At 45.2% G+C, this 24,489-nt stretch overlaps 2 protein-coding genes across 3 annotated transcripts in view; both read right to left on the bottom strand.

Moving 5' to 3' along the window:
- Positions 1-4,366: 4,366 nt before the first annotated feature.
- ZC3HAV1L (zinc finger CCCH-type containing, antiviral 1 like) lies at positions 4,367-12,496 on the bottom strand. Its single transcript, XM_037159270.2, has 4 exons — positions 12,086-12,496; positions 10,966-11,101; positions 9,465-9,723; positions 4,367-8,139 (listed from the first exon to the last, which is right to left on the bottom strand). The coding sequence occupies exons 1-4, from the start codon at positions 12,454-12,456 to the stop codon at positions 8,009-8,011; spliced, it is 897 nt and encodes a 298-aa protein (XP_037015165.2). The 5' UTR covers positions 12,457-12,496; the 3' UTR covers positions 4,367-8,008.
- A 3,739-nt stretch (positions 12,497-16,235) lies between these two features.
- The window catches only part of ZC3HAV1 (zinc finger CCCH-type containing, antiviral 1), a 60,125-nt gene continuing 51,871 nt past the window's right edge, over positions 16,236-24,489 (bottom strand). For both annotated transcript variants that reach the window (XM_037159267.2, XM_037159268.2), the window contains exon 13: positions 16,236-20,067. In XM_037159267.2, coding sequence (XP_037015162.2) covers positions 19,799-20,067 — 269 coding nt within the window. In that variant the 3' untranslated portion in view covers positions 16,236-19,798. The remainder of the gene's footprint in view (positions 20,068-24,489) is intronic.

The raw sequence follows: 24,489 nt of genomic DNA on the forward strand, positions 1-24,489 counted from the left end.
AGGTTGAGGGCAGAGGGTGGATGAGAATGTTTATTGCCAAGCTGGTGATCACGGGAGGGACTCAGGGAGGGGACAGTGCATGGGTCTGTGATGAAGTCCTTTTACTGGTAAACCTCTGACACTCAGTGGTTCCAAATGAGTAGTGTCTCAAGATCTTGGCCTCCCAACTACCAGCTGTCCCTGCCCTGTTATCTTAGAAGCAAAATGAGGCCCAGAGGCCTGGGGTAGCAGCCACCATCACCCATGTCGTGGTTTTTCATGAGGTCTGTTTCCCCTGGGATTGCCCGTGGCAATTTACAAGCAGCATCTATTGCCTCATTGGACGAATCATAAGCAATATCCACTCCCCCGGGATGAGCTTTTCCTTCCCCAATAAAGGCACAGGCACGCACATACACAACTGCCCAGGCTTTGCTGATTCAATCCGGGATTACAAATGCTACAAAGCATCCACCTACCTCCTCGGCCCAGCAGCACAAGAAGACATTGGAAAAAAGAGGCAACACGGATAGAACCTAAGGCAGGGTGACCAGTAGTCCCAATATGCCTGACACTGTTCCAGGAAATCCCTCAGTCCTGGGCATACAGGGACAGTCGGTCACCTGGCCTAAGCCACAGCTCAGCCTGAAGGGTTTAGCCACTCTGCCCCACATCCGGGCCTTTCCCAAGTCTGAGTCCCTCCAGCTATAACACAGAACCAGAACACTGCTGTCAGTAACTTGGTTTGAACTCCATTATCAGCTTAGCACATCTCCGTGGAAGCAGCAAAAGTATGGCAACATCAGGAATTCTACAGCACTCTTAAAGGGAACTGCACACCCCCACCAACTTCCACGGCAGCCAAGGAAGGCCCCCTGTCTGAGCTGCATCCTGCGGGTGACTATCTTCTAGCTAAGAATATTCACTGCTCCCTCTTCAGGGCATATTATCATCCTTTTTCACTGACATTAGGCTTGGCCATGTGACCTGTCAAACTCCTCCATGGAGGATTATATGTTGCACGCAGGGTGCCCACATGACTTGCTTTGACCAAAGCAATGAGAGTAGACCCTTTAAGAGCCAGGTTGAGGTTTCTTCTTGCCAGGACAGCAGCTGTGGGCCAGATGGGTGTACTGTGTCAAACTAGGTCCCAAAGTGAAAAGGTCATGGAACAGAACTGAACCTGACCGTGAGGAACACAAGTGGAAAATAAACCTTTGTCACTGTGTTACGAGATTTGGTGGTCGTTTGCTGCTGCAGCTCGACCTAACCCATCGTGATCATGTGTCTTGACGTGGCGTGTGAGCCCCGAGGGTTGCATCTTTGACTGGGAGCGGTCTGGGCACTCACTGGATTCTCTACAGACTGTCCTGGAGGGAGAAAGAGGACAGTGGGTGTATAACGCCAGGGTGGCTGTGTGGGGGGGACTCTGTGCCAGGCTCCGTCACGTGGACAACTAACTAACACAGAGCAATTTGCCCAGGGAGCCAGCTGTCTCTGGTCTCTGCGCCTGGTGCTCCTGAGGAACTATCTCAGCCAGCGAGGTGAGTGACGGGGAGCCCAGGAATGCGGCCACTTGGAGAGTCCCTTCCTATCTCACCCGACAGGCTAGGTGTGAGGAATGGGGTTCAAGTGGATACAGGGGCTTACGGCTAGAGATGCAGGGGCTAAGGGAAACCAAACTAGACATGGTTTCAGAAAGTGAGATTCAGATGTCAGGGGCCCCATCACCCGAGACAAGAGCGAGCAGCATGAACACACGGAGGCAGGAGACCAAACAAGGAAAATGCTTTCTGGACCGCCTTTCTGGATGCTTTCTGGTGCGGCTGGATAAGGCTGGGGAGGAGTAGGAGCCAAAGGAAGCTTTGTCTGAGGCCTCTCCAGGTGCTCCTCAGCCAGAGCAGCCCCTCCGGAACTTGAGAGCGGACACAGCCCACTCAGGTTGGCAGGCAGACCCTTCCCTGAGCGGAGAGCCTGCCGTGTGTATCAGAGGGAGGCGGTTTCACTTTCCAAATACAGCAAAAATTTACCTGGGACATAAACATCTGAGAGTGAGCACCTCGGAGGGCCCGTGGAAATAAAATTTTATCCCTTGTAAGATACATGCATGATCGGTTCACAAAAACAAATAAAAACCACAGGTAGCCCTGGCTGGTGTAGCTCAGTGGATTGAGTGCGGGCCTGCGAACCAGAGGATCACGGTTCGATTCCCAGTCAGGGCACACGCGTGAGTTGCAGGCCGGTTCCCTGCAGGCCACTTCCCAGCAGGGGACGCACGAAAGGCAACTATACATTGATGTTTCTCTCCCTCTGTCCTTCCCTTCCCCTCCAAGGATAAATAAATAAAATCTTTAAAAAAAACACACACACAGGTAAATGTCAAGCAAAAAGGAAACCTCAGTATAGATAAAACATCAGAAATTGCATGTAACATAATCATGTTCTTGCATAATAAATCGGTGAAAACACAGCCTTTAGTGTGTAGTTAAGTAGCACTTGGTACTAATGTATCTTTCTAAATATCTGCCCAGAACTCCTTAGCAAACAACAGGTACTAAGAACGTACTTATAACACACGCCGTTGAAGACAAGCAGTCCCCACGCGGCCGAGAGTATGAGTGGTGCGGCCACTCTGGTAGACAATTTTGAAGTACGTTTTGATTATCAAAATATTAATATTTCAGGCCGTGGCCGAATAGTTCAGTGGTTAGAGTGTCATTCCAATGCACCGAGATTATGGGTTTGATCCCCAGTCAGGGCACATACAAGAATCAACCAATGATGCATAAACAAGTGGAACAACAAATCAGTGTTTCCCCCTCTCTCTCTCTCTTCCCACCTTCCTCTCTAAAATCAATATAAAAATAAAACAAAATAAATACAGAAAAAAGTAGAACAAAAATAAGTTTCTAAATATTAATATCTCTGGAAGAGTATTCACATTGAGAAATCTTTTTTTTTTTTAGGCAGTATAGAGCTTTATTGAGGTTCATGTACCTGAGCGAGGTTCTCCGGTCCGAAAAGTGGGGCCAAAGAAGCTTCCAGAAATCTATTCTAATAATCAGAAATGTAGGCAAAGATTTATGTGCCAAATGCAGTAAAAAACAAATACCTACCAATAGGACTGTAATGAAATAAATGACACAGAGGAAATATAATTCAACCATCAAATATAGTTATGAATACTTTCAATGATGTAGGAAAATGCTTTAAAAATATTACCTATCCAAAACAGCATATGAAATTGTATACATGGTATATCCTCAATATTTAAGAATATGTGCATGAGCCCTGGCTGGTGTGGCTCAGTGGATTGAGTGCCAGCCTGCGAACCAAAGGGTCAAGGTTCAAGGTTCGATTCCCAGTCAGGGCACATGCCCCGGTTGCAGGCCAGGTCACTAGTAGGGGGCACGTGAGAGGCAACCTCACATTGACATTTCTCTCCCTCTCTTTCTCTTGCCCTTCCCCTCTCTCTAAAAATAAATACAATCTTTTAAAAAAAGAATATGTGCATGTAAAAAATGACTAAAAAGGATATCCTAAAGTATATCCTAAAGTATAACAAGTATAAAAAGTATATCCTAAAGTATAACAAGTATAAAAAGTATATCCTAACGTATTAACAGTGATCGCCTCTACACACTAGTATTATGGGTAATTATTATTTACTTCTTAATACATTCCTGTATTCCCCCAAATTTTTACAATGCTATATCATTATATTTTCCAAAAAAATGTTTTGGAAAAGTATTCTAAAATGATACTAGAGAGCCTGATTTACAGATCCAGCAATGCATCACTTTAACACAGTGATGAGCGGGAGGTGGTTGGTGTGCCGACCGACCTTGCGGTGGTGACCATTCTGCACATGTGCGTGCATCACATCGCCTCGCACACCTTACACTCCCACAGCAATAATGGCAACTATGTCTCAATAAAACTGGGAAAAAAAAACAAAAATAATGGCATCACATATCAGTGGACAACAACTCAAAACAGCACTCAGGAAAAAGTTTACTTTGAGTAGATCATGATACAAACAAAAGGAAATTACTATATACACATAGAAAATGTAAATGTATTTTATTTATAAAGGTATAAATGTATACACTTAAAATTAACCAATTGGAGGGAAAATACATTAAAAAAATAGAAAGCCATAATCAAGTAGAGCTTACCAAGAATTTAAGGATGTTTTAATATAGTGGAAACTATTAATATAATCATATTGAGTGATTTAAATGATAAAACTCGTAATGATAACAAAAGACCAATTTCTACTAAAAGCTTCTAACAAACAATAGATGTTACTCCCTTTAAGTAGATAACATTCATTTAAAACCAACTAACTTCATATTTAATAAGAAATTTAAAAATCTTCTTATCACAATTTTAACACAAAATAGAGATATGTAAGAAAAGACGAATATTTTTGCAGCTATAAGTTTAGAAAAAATAGGTCTTCTAAACACTGTTAGAACAAAGGCAATTCACTAAAAGACAAATATTTTCTTCAAGTGTTCATTTTAGACCTAGACAATTAGAATGTTTACTTTATACAATACATTTTCTGCGGGGGAAAAGTTTTTTTGAATATTAAAAATATATATGTGGGAAAAAAATAATGCAGAAGAGCAATATGACAATGACTGGATGGATTCAAGTGCAGAGTTCACTCATCATGAGGCTGAAAAATATCTAACTATCAAGTGTTAGAATCACCAAGAAGAATAAATAATGTTTTTGCTCAAAGCTAAGGAATAAAAACAGAAGGCACTGCCATGTAAGGAGGTAAATGCTACACTGGGGATCTGAGAACTCTCTTGGGGTCGGGAGAGGTGAACTGGACATTTTAAAGCATCTAATTTTACCAGGTTTGGGGGCAGGTGGGGGGAGAGAGCGCCCCGAGGGGAGCATCGCTCACGGACTCAGAGTGCAAGATCAAAGGGCAGGTTCCAAAAGATTGCAAGCAGGTCCGTGCCCACGACATTGGTCAACATTTTAAAAACTCGGTATTTAAGACCAGAAAATTTCTTCTAAAAATTTGGATTCTGGCTTCTTTTGTCAACTTGGACAATATGACAGACCGGGCCACATTCCCACATGGAGACGAGAGGCAGGTGCCCCTTGCAGACGGGACGATTCGCCGCAGCATGTCCCCAGTCCTCTTACATCCAGCTCACCGCTTCCAGTCACGCACCCTTCTGGTCCCTGGGGCCATGGGAGTGTGTAACTCCAACCCTTCCTGATAGGGACTGATAAACTTTATGGCAGGAAAAAGCGGTATGATTGGGTCTGAATTTCAAAAGAGCAAGCAGAGAGCAGAAGAGAAGACAGAGGGGGAGAAGGGTGGTAAGGAAATCAGTGAAATCCTCTACTAATTAAAAATTAAAAAGGCACCCTGCCTAGTGAGTTGGTTAGGCATCTTCCCAGAAACCAAAAGGTCACGGGTTTGATTCCCGGTTACGGCACATGCCTGGGTTGTGGGTCTGGTCCCTGGTCGGGACATGCACAAGAGGCAGCTGATGGATGTTTCTCTCCCTCTCTATCTCCCTCCTTTTTTCTCTCTCTAAAATCAATAAGCATGTCCTCAGGTGAAGATAAAAAGATTAAATTAAAATTAAAATGGGGCTACCATCGTTGAAGAGGAGTCACCTAGCAACTCCCACAAAAAACTTCCAAGACGTGGCCTGAAAATCACTGAGTTCTGTAAGAGGTGACGAGGGTTTAAGACAAGGCAGTCTGTAGGGAACGGGAAAAAAAAAACGGACAAAGAATAAAAATTTGAGAGCTCTTTGAGGGGAAAAGTCTCCAACACTATGTAACCAACCCGACACTGGGAACAAGGAGAAAGAAAGTACAGGACCATTTGCAGGTTTCTGGCTTAAGTCCTTAGGTGCTGACACTCCAAAATAGAAAACAAAAAGAAGAACAAGTCTGGAGAAAAGGTGATCACTCAGTTTAGAATATGCTGAATCCGTGGAGGCCAGAGATGTGTGGCCTTCTCTCAAAGCCCCCAGTGAATTGGTGAAGGAAACTTGTCTCCAAGTCTCACATGACAATTCTCTAACAGCTGATCCTCAGATGAAAATAAGACAACATGAATACCAAGGAACTAAGATTAAAATGGAATATTATAGAACTGGATAAAATATTGCAACAAGGATTACATAGGGTCGCTAACATCATATATAAAAGCATAATTATAAGATATATTTAAAAAACAATAGCGTAAAAGCCTACCAAGTCTCTTAATGCAAAGAATATGCACTTACATACTATTTTGTTTCCATTAAGGAATTGAAGATGGCTTACAACAAAAATACGTATAAGAAAAGGATAAATTGTAGATAATGAGGATAATAAAATGCAAAAATATTTTTAAGAAAAAAATAGCACCAGGAGAAATCAGAACTAGGAAAGAAGAAACGAGATATGCTGACATCAGGGCTTTCAGAAACATCGACGTTGACAACCAAAGTGAAAAGATTAACATAAGTCACGTGACTCTTACTGTCCAATAGGAGAGAACACAGCAATCCCTCCCTTCACAAAGGACGCTTTTTGGACACCTACCCCAACACAAAAGAGAGAACTGTATGACAAACATTTTTTCTCAATTCAATAAACTTAGCTGTATAAAAAACTCACTACCTTGCCCCTTTTTCTCAAATGTTATTGCAGGACAGTTTGGTATTTCTAAAAACACTGTACACATTGACATTTGGGATATTGGTACGGCAAACTCGGGGGAGGATTTCATAAAGCTGCTTTCCTGTGGTACCTTTTGATGAGAACCAAGCTGGCTGGTGTGGCTCAGTGGACTGAGTCCCAGCCTGTGAACCAAAAGGTTGCTGGTTTGATTCCCAGTCAGGGGATAAAAGCAAAGAAGCAAACATCTAAGCATCACTCAAGGAAGACATCTGGGTGAGGGAACAGTGAGGGGAGGAAGGGGAACGTCAACATGCAATGGGCGAGGTATATAAGTCTCCAATGGTCCACCCCGATCCATAGAAGAATGAATACAATTTTGAGGAATGGATGTACTACACATCCTTCAAAGCACAGCAAGTGGGCTTTGGTCAAAGTTTAATAAAAACCAAGTAGACAGAGTGAGGTAGAAACTGGTGCTCAGCACCCAAAAGTTACATACTCTCTGTGCTGCCTGAGGGTGCAGCCACAAGAGATGGATGTTAATATGAGCACAACACGGTTGCCATCCTTTTATAAAAATTAAGGCGCCTAATTGAAGGCCATCCCACAGCAGCACAGAGGAGGTAGTCACACGCCCCAGTAGTTAAAGGGCATGTACAAAATGCACCAAAGAAAGACCTACAGAAAGTACCCGCAGAAAAATATTCACCTGCACCTCAATGTAAAGAAATGCAAAAGGCACTCTCATTTTGCAACTATAAGCGAAGCAAAGGACTAACTCTAAAAATTCAATGTTGTGTGGATTTTAAGAGTTATATTCAAAATTTGTTGGCATCAAAATATCCCAGAATAAGGAGAACAAGTAAACTGTGATATATTCGTGTTTCTGTGCATAAAAATGATTGTGCATGATAAACATGAACATATACGGCAGGACGCTTACGGCACATTCCGTGGAAAAGAAAGGACATGAACTTGACGTTCCAAAACTGCATACATGGGCACACAGAAAACACGTGGCTGGGACACCGAGCAGGTCGGCAGGAAGCTGCATGCGCAGGACCTTCCCGCCAGCCCAGGAAGAGCGCTCAGGAACTGCGGGCAGAAGCTGCCACGTCCAGGGCTCGCCCTGCATTAGTCCCACCCGTGCTCAGGATTTACCCTCACTTTGCCTGCTCCGTCTCCGGCTGCATCCCCAACCTTATCCTCCAAATCGGACAAGGCCTCCTTTTCCATGTGCTTCACAACACCCCCGTGAGGCAGGTATTTTAAAGAGACCATTCAGTGAATGAACAGTTACAAATCAAAGTTCAACAGAAGGTCTGTTTTCAGACCTTCCCATCGGAGAAGCTTCTTCTAACTTCACTGAGGTCCTTCAGGGTTTACCTGGCTTCTTGGCTGACTGGGCAGGGACAGACACTGGGGGACGGGCTTCTGCAGCCGCGGCAACGGGTCCTCCTTGTCTCTCAGGGCCCTGTGCGTGCTCAGCAGAAGCAGCTGAATTATCTAGAAAGAAGAAAGACACTCCTTTGATCCTTTCTAAGTTTCATGGTGTGGTGGGAACATCAGCCCAGCGAATCAGATCTCAGACAAAACTCTGGATTTGGAGAGTTTGGGTCTTCAGATTTAAAATATGTTAAACACACATACGCACGCACACAGAGTAAGCAGAGAGAAGCTATTTCATGGTAGGAAGGACCCAGGAAACAAGACCAGATGAAGACCATGACAGACCCCATACCTAATACAGAGGAGAAGGCCCTGCCGCCATTCAGGGTGCCCTCAATAGCCCCCAAGACTGGTCTACACAGAGCCCTTCCTACCTTCACGCCACCTGCCCATGAAGTCGACCACTGCCATTGCCACATAAGAGAGCTCCATGGTAGAAGCTTAGAGACTCTGCTTTGATGATACAGTTTTCCCATCAACAGTTCTCCTGAGCTGACCACCCAGTAAAACTGATTTTCAGCTGCAGGCAAATCTAATAGAATAAGTTACCTGAATGCATTATAATGAAAGAACACAGGATCATACTGCATAGACCTAAACAGTGACAGACTGAGCAGAGAAATGGAAGATGGTCATGATGTTGTATAAAGTGACAATTTAAGATGCTACACCAGTACCTACTTTAACCACAACTGAGCCAGTCTTTGTACAGTTAACAAAATTGAAGGGCTTGCAAGTAAATGGTGACAATTACTGTGCATTAGAGTAAGTGAAGCCATGTACAATTTTTATTTCTACTCTATTATTCAAATTTTTCCGTAATGTGGTTAAAATTTCCTTACAATTAAAAACAGAAAATTGAGCCCTGGCTGGTGTGGCTCAGTAGCTTGAGCGCTGGCCTGCAAACCAAAGGGTCACTGGTTCAATTCCTAGTCAGGGCACATGCCTGGGTTACAGGCCAGGTCCCCAGTGGGGGGCGCTCGAGAGGCAGCCACACATTGATGTTTCTCTCTCTTAAAAAAAAAAGGAAACTTTAACTCAATTTAATAAAGAAATGCGTCCTACAACATTCTTATCTCTCCAGTCACTACCCCACCTCCCTCCTCTTTTTCCCTGGTGAAGCGGTTAAGACTAGTCTACCTACTTCCCGACCCCCAACTTCCCAAGGAGCTGCACTGTTCAAACACTTCAGCAGGTGTTACTAGCTGGCAGCCCTGAAAATAACCTGCAGCCCTTCCCTCCTTGGTTACCATCACAGTTCTGTCTCATAAACACTGACTATCTCAAGCTCCCCCTAGGACAGGGCACTTATTAACCCATGAAGCGCTTTCAGGTCAAAACGACATCAGGGATGGAGCTCTGTCCACCTCTGATAGTCTCACCTTTATTTTCGAGTATCTTGTGCAGCTTCTCGTGCCTGTAGATAGAGATGATCTGGAAATTAACGACACTGGGGATATTCAGCCCTTGGTCCTGCAGCAGCTTCAGGGAGGCTGCGTGGATGAGCTGATGGGACCGTTTGCACTTCTGCAGCTTGCACTCTCCCCTGACAAAGGACTTGCACACGTGAAACTTGTTGCACTTGTCCTTGAGGTTGCAGTAACCGTACAGGGCTTCGCCTTTGTTGTAGCACAGACAGACCTGGGACAGAAATGAGGCAACAGTGAAAACAATGCTTTTCACTGTGGCTTCTTAAGCCAATGGCTGTTAACATCACGGGGCAAAAGGCGGAAGGGTGGGGTTACCGTGTCTCCCCCAGCTGTGCTAACACTCAGCTGCCTATCTCTGACTCTGGCACTCAGCTGACCTGCCCACCTGTAACCAATGAGGAAATTCTGCGCAGGTCTTAAAAGCTGGCTACCTTCACTCAAGGTGAGACCAACTTTTTTAAAATCCTCACTAGGGGATATGTTTATTGATTTTTAAAGAGAGGCAGAGAGAAAGGGAGAGGGAAAAAAACACTGATGTTTAGAAAACTCAACCTTGAATTAGTAGTCTCTTGTAAAATTTTCCTTTGGGATTCCAACTATTTTATTTTTATTTATTTATTTTTTTAACCCCACCTAAGGACACTTTTTCATTGTTCCTTAAACAGAGAGGAAGGGAGAGAGAAGCATCAGTTGGTTGCCTCCCATACACACCCGGACCAGGGATTGAACACGCAACCCTTAGGTAAGGGGACAATGCTCCAACCAAGACAGCCACACTGGCCAGGGCTATTTTTTTAAATTATTCGTGTCTAGCTAAACAAACACAAATATACTAGTTTTGCCATTATAACAGTGATGGTGGGTACTTTTTAAGCATTTGAAATGAAATAATATTGTCTGAAAGCAATTAAAATTGATATCTAAGGCCCCCAAATAAGTAAATGGTGGGAAATACAACAAATATGACCAGAAAGTAGTTTTTTTATCATTAAAGACATCTTATCAATTAACAGGAAAAGACACGTGCCTCCATTAAAAAAAAAAGGCAAAAGTATAAACAGGCCATTCTCAAAGCACAGGCTTCCCAGACAGACCTAAATTCAAATCTGCCATTTACTGTGTGACCTTAGATAAGTTATAGGATCTAGGTGAAACTCAGTTTCCACACCTGTAAAATGGGGCCAGGTTATTAATGATCCAAAGCATATAAACCGCTTTGTGTTTAGCATACACTGAAAAAAAAAAAAGTAGCCATTATTGTTTTGTCTATACCACAGGAATCCATCATTCCCTATGTATTGAAGTCCAGTAAAACCACAGAGACTCCAGAAAGGTCAGCCCATACCGTAACCCCATCCCACCCCATACACCTCAGGTTTGTCAGGCTCTCCCCGGACTTCTTCCCTGCCCCCCCACCCGCAGACCCAGTGAGGTTGACTCTATGGTGACTCACCTCTGGTAAAAGGCTGGGGTCATTCTGTAAAAGCAGAATCCGAAGCTGGGCTTCATTGAGGCCAAAAAGCCCGTGGTTTTTCAGGACCTGGATGTTGACAGGTGTGTGGATATCATGCGAAAGGGTACAGGTGGACCTAGAACACAAAGCGCTGGATCAGAGGCCCAGGTTGCCTCTCATAGGCGCCCTAACAGGGGACCAAACCCACAACCTAGGCATGTGCCCTGACCAAGATGGAACCCGCGACCTTTCGCTTTACGGGATGACGCTCCAGCCAACTGAGGCTCCAACCAACTGGCAGGGCTGGGGCTTTTGGGTTTGGTTTTGTTTGTTTCATTTAAATGAGGATGCTTGAAAGCTAAGCCCCTGCCCCCCACCCCCACCCCGCGCCAGTCACTAGCCTTGACAGAGAGTGCCCACCTGTTTTATAGATGACTGCACTTGCCTTCTCCACCCCAAACAGCCGCCCACCCCTGCTTTGGGGAACTCGAGTAAACCAAGGCAGCTCCAGACGACCTCTCCCAAATCATCCACCCCCTCCAGTTCCCGAGGGTCAGACTAGATCGGTCTTTCTAAACCTAGAGAGCTCAGACTGGCTTCTGTAAAAGTTTGTGTTTAGGGAGTGGGCTGGGATGGGAGAAAAAGGCAGAAAACTGTACTTGAACAACCGTTAAAATAAAAAATGAAAAACAACTTTGTGTTTACGTGAGAAGAAGCAACCTCTGCATAAAAGGTCCCAAGGAGCTGATGGGGTCCACAAACACCCTGCAAAAGGCCACTGCAGTGAACGAACTCCAAGCCCCAGCCCTGGTTTTTCCCAGCCGTGTTGTGCAGGGGCCGCGGGCAGGGATGTCTAAAAAATTCAAGTTGAGCTGGCCTCCCTCCTCATTCCGCCCCGGAGCTGGGAGCGCAGGGCGGGCCTCCCCCGGAGGACCCCGCAGGGCCCCTTCCGGAGACTTCCCTTCCGCCCTTTCCGAGGAGATCGGCGGCCCTGGGGCACGCCACCCCCTTTTTCAACTCGTTGGTGCCCCACTTCCAGCGGCCTGCGCACGGGGATCGTGACCCCGCCCGAGTCCCGAGGCCGCCAGGTCCCCACCCCGCCCCTCCCCGTGCGCCTCACCAACAGTCGCGATTCGGGCACTTGCCCAGCATGTGACGGCGGCAGAAATGCAGCTGGTCGCAGCCCTGGCACTCGCCGCGCTGGTAGCGGGCGCACAGGCGCGCCGAGGACACCGCCACCACCCTGCAGGCCATGGGGCGGCCAACCGCGCCGACTACGGCGCCGGCCGCCACTTCGGCCTCTGCGTCCCAGGGGCCGTCCTTCACCTCCACCTCCTGCAGCAGGAAGCGGTCGGGGCCCGCCTGGCGCAGCACGTCCCGGAGCCTGGCCTCCGAGAGCTCCACGTGGGCGCGCAGGTCCTGCAGGAACATGCGGCCGCCGTTGGCGCACAGCACCTTGGTGAGGAAGGAGCAGAGGGTGGGCTCCGCCATGCTCTCGGCGCGGCTCCCTGCGCGGCCCAGCAAGAAATCCAAGGCGGGCAGACTCCTCCCAGTCACGTCCGGGATTCCAAACCAAGATCCCGAGACAGTCTGGGGAAGGGCGGGGAGTGGGGGGCGGGGGGGAGGGGCGGCCGTGAGCCCATTGGGGCCCCCTGGACGCGGACCAGGCAGGGACAGTAGTTACTGAGTGCCCGCTCTGTGCCAGGCGCTGGTCAAGGTGAATCCGTGTGTGAGGGACTTGTGTGTGTGTGTGGTGGGGGGGGGGGGGGGGTCATAACACGCAACGAATGAGAGAATAAGAGACACTGGTAAGGAATGCAAAGATGACATAGGTGGTGTGACTTAGACAAAGAATTTTAACTATCTCGGCTGAAGTCTGTAAAAGAAAGGGTTTGTGAGGCCCATGGTAACAAAAAAGTAAGACCAGTCTTGGGGCATCGAGTCCAAACCACCAGAAGCATGTTAAGAACGGCAGCATGTCCATTGTCCTGGAGTTTTGCAAGCATTTTTATAGAGCAAGTGGGTTGGGGGGTTGGTGTGTGTGGGAGGGCGCGGTGAACGGGTCTGAAAGGATTTACAGCAGCCACGGACTCTGGGATGGGAGAAGGTGCAGCAAGTCTGATTGCGAGAACGAAGTGTCAGGTCCTGGGGAAGGGGCCCGCAGGCACCAGGCCAAGTCCGCTAGGGAAGGTGGCGAGAGAAGCCCCTGAAACAGCGCAAGAAGCAGGCCAAGGAGATGGACGAGATAAGGCTTTCAAGCAGAAGCAAAAAGGGAAGCAACTCGAGGAGCTAAAGTCGCAGGTCTGGGGTGGGCACGGCCCCCCGGCCACAGGTAGATGTAAGAAATCTGGCAAAAAGTAAGCTGCTCCTGGTGCCTGGGACAGTGTTGGCCCTGAATTCCATCCCTGTTTTAGCATCTGGGTCCCTGTCCTAACATTCCTGCCACCTATAGCTAGAAGGGAGTATTGTTCTGGAGCCTGTTGTACGTTTAAGACTGAACTTTTATAAAATAATAATAATAATAAAATTAAGAAAGAAGAAAAGGAAGGAGGAAGAATCCACTCCCGTGGATTCGTTGTGGGCAGCAGATTGGCAAGTTCATGTGCAAATGCAACAAAGCCAAGGCTCCTAGGGTTGGATGGCGCCTGGTTGCTGTCTCTGGGATAATCCGACTGCCACCTGGCAATTAATCTAAATTCCGACAGATGCACAGGAATGTGAACAGTCTCGTGTCAGAGCTGGTCTTCAGCTACTAACAAGCTGACTGTTCTGTCTCACTCTGCCCCCGCTGCGATCTTGAGTTAGAACATCTCTGATTTTTTTTTTTTTTTTTTTTTTAGTCATGTGGCAGGAGCAGAGTGGCCTCAGGTAATTAGTGAGAAAGCTCTCAGAGGAGGCAGACACTAGCCAGCCCCACACGTGGCTGCTGAGCACTTGAAATGTGACCAGTCTCAAGTGAGATGTGCTATGTGACATGCATGCACTGGAATGGGAAGATTTAGAATGAAGAAAATGCAAAGTATCTCATTAATAACCTATGTGGCTCACTTGCTATTTCTGTGGACAGCACAGGTCTAGACCTGAACATTGATTAAGCAGCTATCCTTCTGGCCCCACACCCTGCTCATTTACTGAACATTTATGGAGCTGATGCAGTGACCTAGTTCAAAGATGAATGAGACATAACCCAGGAATGCCACCAGCCTAGTTGGTGTTCTGAGGACCCAGTGAGTTCATGTCCTGTAATGTCTAGAGGAAGGTAACTGGCCAGACGCCAAGAAACCTTCCCTGCCGTGCTAAGAAGTCTGGACTTAAATACTGAGGCTTGGGAAGCCACTTGAGGAATTTCAGCTGCAAAGTGACTGAACACTTTGATCCCCTGCCTAGAACACTTTTCCCGTGATCTAGAGATCTCCTGTTGGCCATTCAGCTCTGAGCTTAGAAGTTCAAGTGTTCTCTTCAGCAAGGCCTTTTCTGGCCTCCCAAGCAGAAGTAGCTCCCCAGTCTCCATGTAGAACTTACCACTGATAACTTTTCTCCTTGTTTATTTATGTATTTCTGGAGTTCAAGTGCGTGAAAGCAGGAATCTCATTGGTCTTGTTCACTGTTGTATCCCTAAATTTAAATCAGTGCCTGGCCATACTGTAGGGTAGGTAGGTGTTTTAGAAAGATCCCTGGCAGGAGTGAGAATGTATTTCTAGGAAAGCAAGACAAGACAAAGAATAACAGGAGAAAACAGGATTCGGGGGGTTATAATCTTAGTTTTTATTGTGTAGGGATTGCAATGGACAATTCAAAATGAGATGCTTGGCAGGCAGTGAGTTGTATTGGGTTGACCAAAAACTCATTACATTTTTCTGTAAAAATGAAAGGCACATTTTTCATTTTCACCAGTAACTTTCTTGATTTGGATATTTTGAGAGTGCCAGCTATCTCCCACTATTGGCTTCTAGTGGGTAGAGGCCAGGGGTGCTCCTAAACATCTTCAAATGCATAACACAGCCCCTCAGCAAAGAGTCATTTGGCCAAAATGTCAATAGTACCCAGAAACTTCACAAACCACTTTTGACACGTTCAGTCAGTCACAGCACCTTCTATCCTGCACTGCACAAATCTTTCTTTTGCGTTTCGGTTGCGTTTTTACCTTTCTTGAAAGAATAAAGATAATACACTGAAAATGTTGTGCATCTTCTTCCATCTTCAATACTAAAGGTGCTACACAAAAATTCACCAATTACGGTAAGTTTTTTAAATGCACACTGTGAGCCCTGGCTGGTATGGCTCAGTGGATTGAATGTGGGCCTGCGAACCAGAGGATCGAGGTTCAATCCCCAGTCAGGGCACATGCCTGGGCTGCAGGCCAGTTCCCAGCAGGGGACACACGAGAGGCAACCATGCATTGATATTTCTCTCCCTCTCTCCTTCTTCCCTTCCCCTCTAAAGATAAATAAATAAAATCTTTTTTAAAAATTATAAAAAATAAAAATAAATGCATGCTGTGGGAGTTGTTAAGATCCCTCAGCGAAAATGAAGAGTGAAAAGCTGAGAAGAGAGGATAAACCTTGGGGAATAGCAACGTTAAACATGTCTGGACACTTGAGCACCTGCTATGACAAAGTAAACAAACAAAACAGGACAAATAACTAATTGGAAGACGCACGAGTCTGCTCCTGCTTGATTTGATGGCATTTTCGTGTCTCTGAATGCGGGCGCTCTGGCAGCAGCCTGTTGACTATCCATTATTTTACTTGCACTGAGGTGCAAGTGGCGATTTTGCCTTCGCTTTAATCAAAGCTACCTGCCGCATAGGGATTTTGCCCCTCTCTCTCCACCCATTCCAAGATTAAACAAGGAGAAGGGCTTTTAAAGGAGTGACTATTTGGACAATTCTGATGATCATTTACATGTTTACCTTTCCTGCCTCAGCCCGGCCCCACCCCTGACTACGAGAAAGGTGTCTCAGAGCAGCCTCTTCCGACTCTAAGCCCCCACACAAAAGATGTGCCAGTCGGCTTGGGGGCTTCTCCACCACCACACCCTGCCTTTCCCTGGCGGTGCTGTGGTCAGTGAGTCCTGGGACAATAAAGCTGGAAGGGGAAAAAGACAGCCTCTACCCCTCAGTGAATAAATTGGTGTCTGTAGCTGATGGTGTTTCGGAGATACCTAGAAATCAAGCAAAGAAAGGCAGCAGAGCAAAATTAATATGTACTTTTTAAATCAGTCTCAAAATGAGCTTGAGGAACAAGAAATGCAACGCCACTACTGAAATGTAAATTGTTGGAGCTTACTTTATTCAACAAAATTAATGTTATCAGCATATGAAGCGCTCAGCCCGTTATGAGGTATGGCACAGTGAACGAGACGGCTTGACTCGGCCCTCGAGGAGCTTACATTCTAAAGCAGACAGCTTCCAGGCAGAGAGATGCTAAAAACGAACAAGGCAAGGCACACCGTATTTTAAAAACTGGGCATTTGAGAGGCAAACATCCGATTTCAGCTATAGGACTCCTGATGGAGGTAAACGAGCTGAAGATGCTGGAAATGAACTAAGTGGTTCTCAGCAGTGACAGTTTGGAAAATTGATGGGATGCTGGTGTCCTAACAACTGGGGACTGTTACTGCCGCTCAGCGGATGCAGCCAGGGATAGCAGACGCCTTGCAGTGTATGGGCTAACCCCACACAACGAAGAATTGTTCTGTACCTATACGACTTTCTAATGTCCTGCTGGACACATATGGAGGACCTACAGCTTGCCCGAGAGAATACAATGTTCTCCTCTTAGACAACCTGTAATTTGTCTTGTCCTATTATCATTGTTTAAAGGAAGGTAATTTCGCTCTTTCCCTTCCCTGCCCTTCCAGATAAGGTGTATGGTCTGTTACGACTTAACCCCATTACTGGTCTTCATTCTAGCGTCACCTATATACATGTTTCATTGGCCTACACTTCTGTACAGGAGGTAGCCTCTGATTGACTCTGAAGTCCAACCCTATTCACTCCAAGTAGAAATAAATAACCTACTTCATGATGTTGCATAGCATAGTCATGCCTGAGCATTTCCACTTGAAATTCAGTTTACTTGTTATCACAGACTGCTTTCCTCCTGTTTCTCTCTTCTAAGAGTTAGGCAACCAGTTGATTTTTAAAGAAATGCGTGTGTGTAAATAGACTGCGTTATCTATGAATCATCTCAGGACAGCGAAAGGGATATTAAAAAATGCTGTGAAAAAAGGTGACTAGATCTGATAGGGTGTGTGGCTGTCACCCCCGCTGGGGGCAGGAAGGGCTTTACTGCCACTTAGTACGTGAGGACCAAGTATGCTGAACAGTTTGCAATACACTGGACACTTCCTCACGGTAAGGAATTCTTCTACACCCTATACGGATTCTGAATGTCTCCATAGACATTCGTGTATCACCTACGGCACGTCTGCAAGAAATATATGTCCTCGTTTTCTCCAGTTCGACAACCTGTAGATTGTCTTGCATAGTAGCTTTCTTTCAATGAAGGTGTTCTTATAGAAATACGTATTACCATAAGCAAATAAGTTATTGTATCACTGCTTTCTATTCTAAGGTCCACTTGTCTACCTGCTATTGTAGTTTCCCACTTACTTCTTTGTACAAATCAGCTTCTGATCTCCTACCTTCTTTTGAGTTCCAATTTTTCGTTGTAAGTAGATGTAAACATCTGACTACTTAATTAGGTCTTCTGGTCAAGTCGTGCCCGAGTTGTATACTTTTTATTTCCCTTTTATGTTCATATTACTTCATTTTAAACTTGTTTCTAAAATTGTGTGTAGGCAGAGTGTGTTACTACTGAATTGCGTTTTGAGGATGAAGTGGATGTTACAAAGTATTTATCATAAAAGAAAAAAAGGAGCACTAGCTGAGAACCACTGAGCTGTGTGGAAAGGGTAGCAAAGGCCTGATGGGAAGCTCGCGAAGCTTGTGTGCGAGAAGATAAATGATGGGGGTGGGGGAGCAATCACGTGGGGCCATGATAATGATTTGGAACTTCACCCTAAAGGCATGATCAGATTTGTGTTTTGAAAGATTATTAAGTAAAACATTTTTTTAAATATGGCCACTCTGGCTAAGTAAAAAACTTAGAAGGGGGCAAAGAGATATTTAAGAGGGAAAGGAAAATAAGTTGGGAACAGCTTAGGAGCCTTGGGGAAGGCAGAGGGAGGGGTCGGATGACTGCCGGATAGATTTCTGCTTGAGCAGAGGTGTGGATGGTGATACTACGGACTGACTTACAGAATACAGAGAGGAACAGATTCATTTGAGGGGGGCAGAACGGGAATTCTGTTTTGGACATGCTGACTTAGAGATGCCTGTGAAATATCCCACTAGAGATGTGCAGTGTGCGGTCAGATACAGTTGGATAGACTGCATCTCTGCAACATGAGGGTCAAGATCAGGAAATGAAAACCAAAACAGAAGCTACCATAAAAAAAAAAGTGACTGAGAGTAACTACTTGTGGCAAGCCTCCCAGAAAATAACCCTACACTAAAAAATCTCCATAGATTTGTCACTGGTACAGCCCTTTAAGCCAAGGAGTTTGTGGCATGCTTTGTACTAACATAAAATCTAGAATGCTCATTAATTTTTGTAACATGTCTGCTGGAAGGAACTAAAACAGGCCATTTTGGACACAGGGGTGGAATGTTTGAAAAGGAAAATGGAAAGGAAAAACCTGATTCATAGTAAGGATCTTGGTGCGCACACCACAGCCGACCTGAAAACTGACTGCGCTATACTTCCGGACAATACGGTCCACTTAGGAAAAGCAGCCCCTTGCAGGGACGAGGCCCCTTGGAGCAACTGTTCTCTTTGTTCCGGTTCTGCGCTCATCAGGAACAAATCTCGCCTCCTTAGGGGGCCCAGCTTTCCACAGGAGGGCCCTGCTCCCAATTCCCAGGAGAGCCCCACCCGCCATGACTACAGGGGCACTCGGGTTTATCAGTCATGACTGTGTGACTCTGGTTACTACAACCCAGTACTCCGAAAAGACACACACTTCATGAAAGCTGACCTGAAAGAAGCCTGGCTTGTAATCATACTGGTTAGAATATAAATGTCTGCTTGGCTATAAGTATATCAAGACCCCACATGGGCCATCAGTTCGAGTTGGCGCTTCTCTCTGAGCCACACTTGGCAACTCTTCATTGAATTCCAGAGTCGAGCTGAATGGAGCCCCCTAACTAAACGTAGAGATAACGAAATGTATGCCTCAGATCAGTTTTGCTACAAATGTACACAGCACTGTGGCTGTGTCTGTAATGGCATTTAAATTACCTTTACTCCCACCCACACGTTCCTAAGCATTCTCTGTCCCAACTTTTCAATCTTCCATTCACGGATGGAATCACTGTGTTACGTCCTTATTTCAACAGGCATTTTTAGATTTCTCTCAAAGTTCCCAAATGAATTCGTTTTTAATTTAACCCAAACAAAACCAGGCCATCCAGTAAACTGTAAGTGTGGCTAGGAGAGAGAGGTTGCTTCAGTCACAAAAGTTGCAGAACTCAGTCTTCCCCGGTCACCTTGAAGGCAAGCAGGTCCCAACTTCTGTGACCCCATACCGCTGCCTGTCACCCACTGAAACATTTAGTTGGAATGGGGTGCATTCTGGACCTTGGGGGTTTTTTAAGTTTCCAGGTGATTTAAAAGGTGCAGCAAAGTTTGGGGACCACCGATCCAAGGCATTTGATAACGAAGCGAGGAAATGTGAAAAAAAAGTTTCACTATTTTTCTGTGGCCATCTGCTTCTGTAAGTGAACGGAATGGTTTTGGCATCCTTTAAGACGGTGTCTTCGTCATTTCTAACTAATCACGCAGGTTTTATCTTTATCTGCTTCGGTATATTCAATCACGTATTCCGGGTAAATCTGATCTTTCTGAAAGATGACAAAGATGGACGGGTTCAACTTTGAATCCACACAGCTGTCCCACCGTGAAGAGGAGCTCGTGTAGCCCCGATTCCCTTCGATGGGATCTCCGACCAGCACCCGGGCGGCAAACATCACGGTGTTTCTGGAATCCTGATGGCAACTCCTATGGGCACAGATGGCATCTCTCATAAAGTAATTTCCTAGAAATAATAAGAAAAAAGGTTAAGAATCACCTGGCTGGTGTAGCTTAGTGGATTGAGTGTGGGCCTGCGAACCAGACAATCACGGTTCGATTCCCAGTCAGGGCACATGCATGGGTTGCAGGCCGGTTCCCTGCAGGCCAGTTTTCAGCAAGGGATGCACGAAAGGCAACCATACACTGATGTTTCTCTCCTTCTCTCCTTCCCTTCCCCTCTAAAGATAAATAAAATCTTAAAAAAAAAAAGAAAAGAAAAAAAGTTAAGGATCGGTATAAAAGAAAGTACATAGTTTATAAGATCATTTACACATCATGAAATGATGAGCATTGACTAAGCCAGCGATTTTCAACCAATGTGGCACAAGAACGAGCAAAGAGCCATCCGTGAAACTGAGAACAGACTGACAGTGACCAGAGGGGAGAAGGGAGGGGATGATGTGGGAAAAGGTGAAGGTTTCCAGGAATAATTATAAAGGACACATGGACAATAACAAGGACACATGGACAATAACAAGGGGGGGGCGTGGAAACAGGGGAGGGAGGCAGGGAGGGCTGGGGTGGTGTTGGGGTGTGGTGGGGGGAAAGGCAGAAAACTGTACTTGGAACAACAATAAAAAAAAAGTCATCCGGTGTGAATAAATCAAAATTATACCTATCTTTGCCAGATCTGCAAAAAATAGACTTTTTGGTACGCTGCAGAATTTTAGTGATCGGTTTCTGTGCCGTGAGAAAAAAGGGTCAAATCACTGGACTCAGCAGATGTCAACACCTTCCTGATACTCACAACCTTCCCTCCGTCCTTACAAAACATTTATTGTACAAGTCAACTTGGACACAGTGCACAAACCCCACCGGCCTGACAGACACAGTGGCTACTGTGCGGGGCTCCCTATGGCGGTGACGGCCACAGGGGACAAAGACCAAGGGATGTCACCATGCTCTGGTTCATGCAGGGGAAGCTGAATTACAACTGACGGGCCCAGGACATTCTGGCACAGGCCATTTAATATCGTAAGGGACAAAGGTCATGTGCTGCGGATGGGAAGGTCATGAAAAATGGGGAAGGAAGAGGTATAGTACAGCCAAGCAAGTGACCCTGGCAGAGCTTTTCAAAGACAATCGGTCCATCGCCCTCCATTCTCAAACCTCTGGTAATCACGGGGATTCCCGTACTCAGCAGATCAGCGATGACTTCCTGACATTTTCAAATTTCCTATTTTTATTTTTAGCCTTGCCAGATGCTTCTCTGCCCTCATTAAAGGAAATGAGTCTATGTGGAAAATTCTGATTTTCTATGCAAAAAGGAAGAATTCAAATAAATTTGTTATATTTAAAGTAACGAATGTTTAATACTTTTTTTTTCATTTATTTTGTTTTTGTTTATTATTATCATTTTTTATAATTCAGCTATTGGAATTTTCTTGAAAATACTTGTTTATCCTAACTAGGTCAGCCACTTGGCATTCTGGGGAAGGGATGTTCCATAATATTTAGCATGAAAACTTCAAGTCCAACTATACTGTGGTGCCATTTCCAGTCCTGCTGTCCTTCACCGGCACAGTTAACAGCTTGGTGGGTACCCCCCACAACCTGTTCTTAGGCATTTAGTACGTATACACTCAAATGGTTTTATTTTTATTTGTTCATAAATCGCAAACAAAAGGAACTGTTCTACAACCATTTTTGTTTCCACTTTAGTCCTGGAAATCTTGCCATATCAGCCGGCACATCTAACCCCACCTCATTCTTTTTCATGGCTGTATAAGATTCCACTGTGGGGAGATATATAATTTAACGACTCCCATACTAGTGAAAAACATGGGTTGATTTCGCTTTTTTTTGCCATTACCTAAATACTTCTAAACCAATGCTTCTGAAACATCCTAGTAAACTACACCTTTGTTTACTAGGATGTTTCAGAAGCATTGGTTTAGCTGTATAAAGTTCTGTAAAACAGACTGCAAACCTATCATGGCAGAGTCAAAGGACGTGAGCACATTCAGTTTTGACAGACATTGCAAATTGTCCTCCAGAAATGGTCTGAAAACTTTACCATCAACAATGAAGAAAGTCCTGTCCCCCCACCTCCTTGCCAACATGGGATATTATCTATCCTTTTCATTTTTGTCAATATCCTGGACAAAGGAAAAATCTGATTTTAATGTTTCCCTGAATACTAGTGACACTGAGCATCTTTTCATGTGCTTACTGGCATTATTTCCTATGTTCTCTCCAAACTGCTTTTTCACTCCCTGTGCCCATTGTATTCGATGTCTTTTTCTTATTCGATGTCTCTTGTCTTTCAAAACAAGCCTCTGGTGGGCAGACAGCAAGTCCATCAGGATCTTTTCACAACCTTACAAAGTGGGCCAGTAGGTAAGTGGAAAATGACCAGGATACACACACAAAAAATCATTATCCTACCACATTTCTGTTGGGCCCCCAGCTCTGCCCACCTGTCATTGCCAGCGACCCCCCAACCCAGCTGGCTGCAGCCCCTCCACTTTAACAGATGGGCAATTGCGCCCGCATTCCGTACTGCTCCGCTGCAACCCACACGAGCCATCGGGGGTGCGGCTGGGAATTGTTTGAGTTGCTCCGCCCACCACCTATTCTGATGACACTACCCATTTCTCTACATCATCCTACGGCCATACCTCATTTCTTAAGTATCTGCAAAGAACTACTCCTCTTATGTCAATTTCCAGGACTTGTCATCAATTTAAGCTACTTGGAAAGACATCTGTCTCTAGCATGTACACTTCTGTGATTTGGAAAGCAGAATGAATTCAGTCGATCCCTTCTTTTACTGACAGGTCAGAAGTAGATGTAATTCTGACAAATGGTGTGACTACATGGGCTGCCCTGTGCGGTCACTAAGGCGGACAGAGCCTTTCATTCCCACTCAAATGGCCACAGGGTGAGAAAAAAATGTCATGTTCGTGTCTCGCAGAACACTTCTCACTCCCCACTCAAAAGCTGTGGCTGTCTTCTTGCTGACTGTCTCCAGCATCTTTTTCTCCACACTCCTCACTTGTTGGGCTGAATCCCGCCCCCCACGGTTTCTGAAGTAAGACTGAGTGGGTTCCGAGATGCTCCCCAAGATAAACACACAGGATCCTCAGTTTGGAATTTTAGACAACTCAGGCCACCGTAGCAGAACTGTTCACTCCCAGGTTCTGAGTTACATTCCAGAAAGCTAACATTTCCAGATCAGGGGATTCCAATGATGCATATAAAAGGTGTAAAATAAAAAGTATGGAGTGACAGGGGAACACAGATTTGGCTTCAAGAAAATGGAATTAAATGAATAGACAGGAATTCCATCCACGTTTTTCTTCAGTGTGCACATTAATTGCGTGATAAAGCCATAAAATCTATTTTCAACATTCAGAGGTAGTTGCATATGTTTCAACGGCACTGAGCTACTTTTATATTTCGATCAATATTTTTCTATTTTGTAAGAAAGCCTGAGTGCTGATTCGATAATCTTTGATTATTTTTCTCTCTGTGTGATAGCTGAATGAAAGCCTTGTGAAGTCAATGAAAAAGGATTCTTTATACAAGTATTCTAGATCTTTGGAAGGCATTTTTATCACTCTCCGTTCAAAAAAGAGTAGCTATTACCCTAAATGACTGGTTTTTAAAATGAAGTATCAGGCCTGGCTTGCATAGCTCAGTGGATTGAGCATGGGCTGCAAAACAAAGAGTCACCAGTTTGATTCCCAATCAGGGCACATGCCTTGGTTGCGGGCCAGGTCCCCAATAGGGGGGTGCTTATATAATCTGGACCCTGCATTTGCTCAACTGATCCAACCCTAAGACCCAACCTCAGAGCCATTGTTGTCTGTGGTCACCCACAGGAAAAAGCCGTCCCTTTAAGGAGCCATGCAAGCTTTCCTGGAGGCCCCGCCTATGCCACCAGCCTCGTCTTCGGTCACGCCCACCAAACCACACAGGTGCTGTGTTCCCTACATACAGCCGCCCAGGCCCCCGCCACCTCTCCTCTTCAGAAACACTCTGCTCCCATCTTTTTATTTTTGCCTGGTTCTAGCTTTTGTGTGTCCTGAAAGTCACACTTAAGACTTCACAATATGCTGATTTTCTAAAATCTACTTTATCCATATTTTCATCCACTCAGGATAATTAATGTAATGGGATAGTACTGTCAAAGACCACGGTTGTTTTCTTTTTTGCAATTGTTAAAAATACATAACCATCTTTTATTTATCCAGACCCATTCTTTGCCTCAGAGAGGATTAAAATCTGTGGAAGGAATGCATAAAGGAAAAGAAAGAATCGCGGTCAGCTTCTGATAAACAAAACAGGATCTACACATGCGTTGAAAAAATAAAAAGCCTGGGCCCTGGCCGGTCACTCAGTGGGTTAGAGCGTCATCCCAACCTGCCAAGGTTGCGGGTTT

The sequence above is a fragment of the Artibeus jamaicensis genome, unplaced genomic scaffold (assembly GCF_021234435.1).
Source record: "Artibeus jamaicensis isolate MK-2021 breed Jamaican fruit bat unplaced genomic scaffold, CSHL_Jam_final scaffold_2172, whole genome shotgun sequence".
NCBI classification, from domain to species: domain Eukaryota; kingdom Metazoa; phylum Chordata; class Mammalia; order Chiroptera; family Phyllostomidae; genus Artibeus; species Artibeus jamaicensis.

Bases quoted from the DNA above. Each gene is read 5' to 3' on its own strand.
- ZC3HAV1L (XM_037159270.2), bottom strand. From the start codon at position 12,456: ATGGCGGAGCCCACCCTCTGCTCCTTCCTCACCAAGGTGCTGTGCGCC. The intron at 11,102-12,085 runs GTGAGGCGCACG...TTTGTGTTCTAG, and splicing joins TGCCCGAATCGCGACTGTTG to GTCCACCTGTACCCTTTCGC. The intron at 9,724-10,965 runs GTGAGTCACCAT...TTTCTGTCCCAG, and splicing joins ACCCCAGCCTTTTACCAGAG to GTCTGTCTGTGCTACAACAA.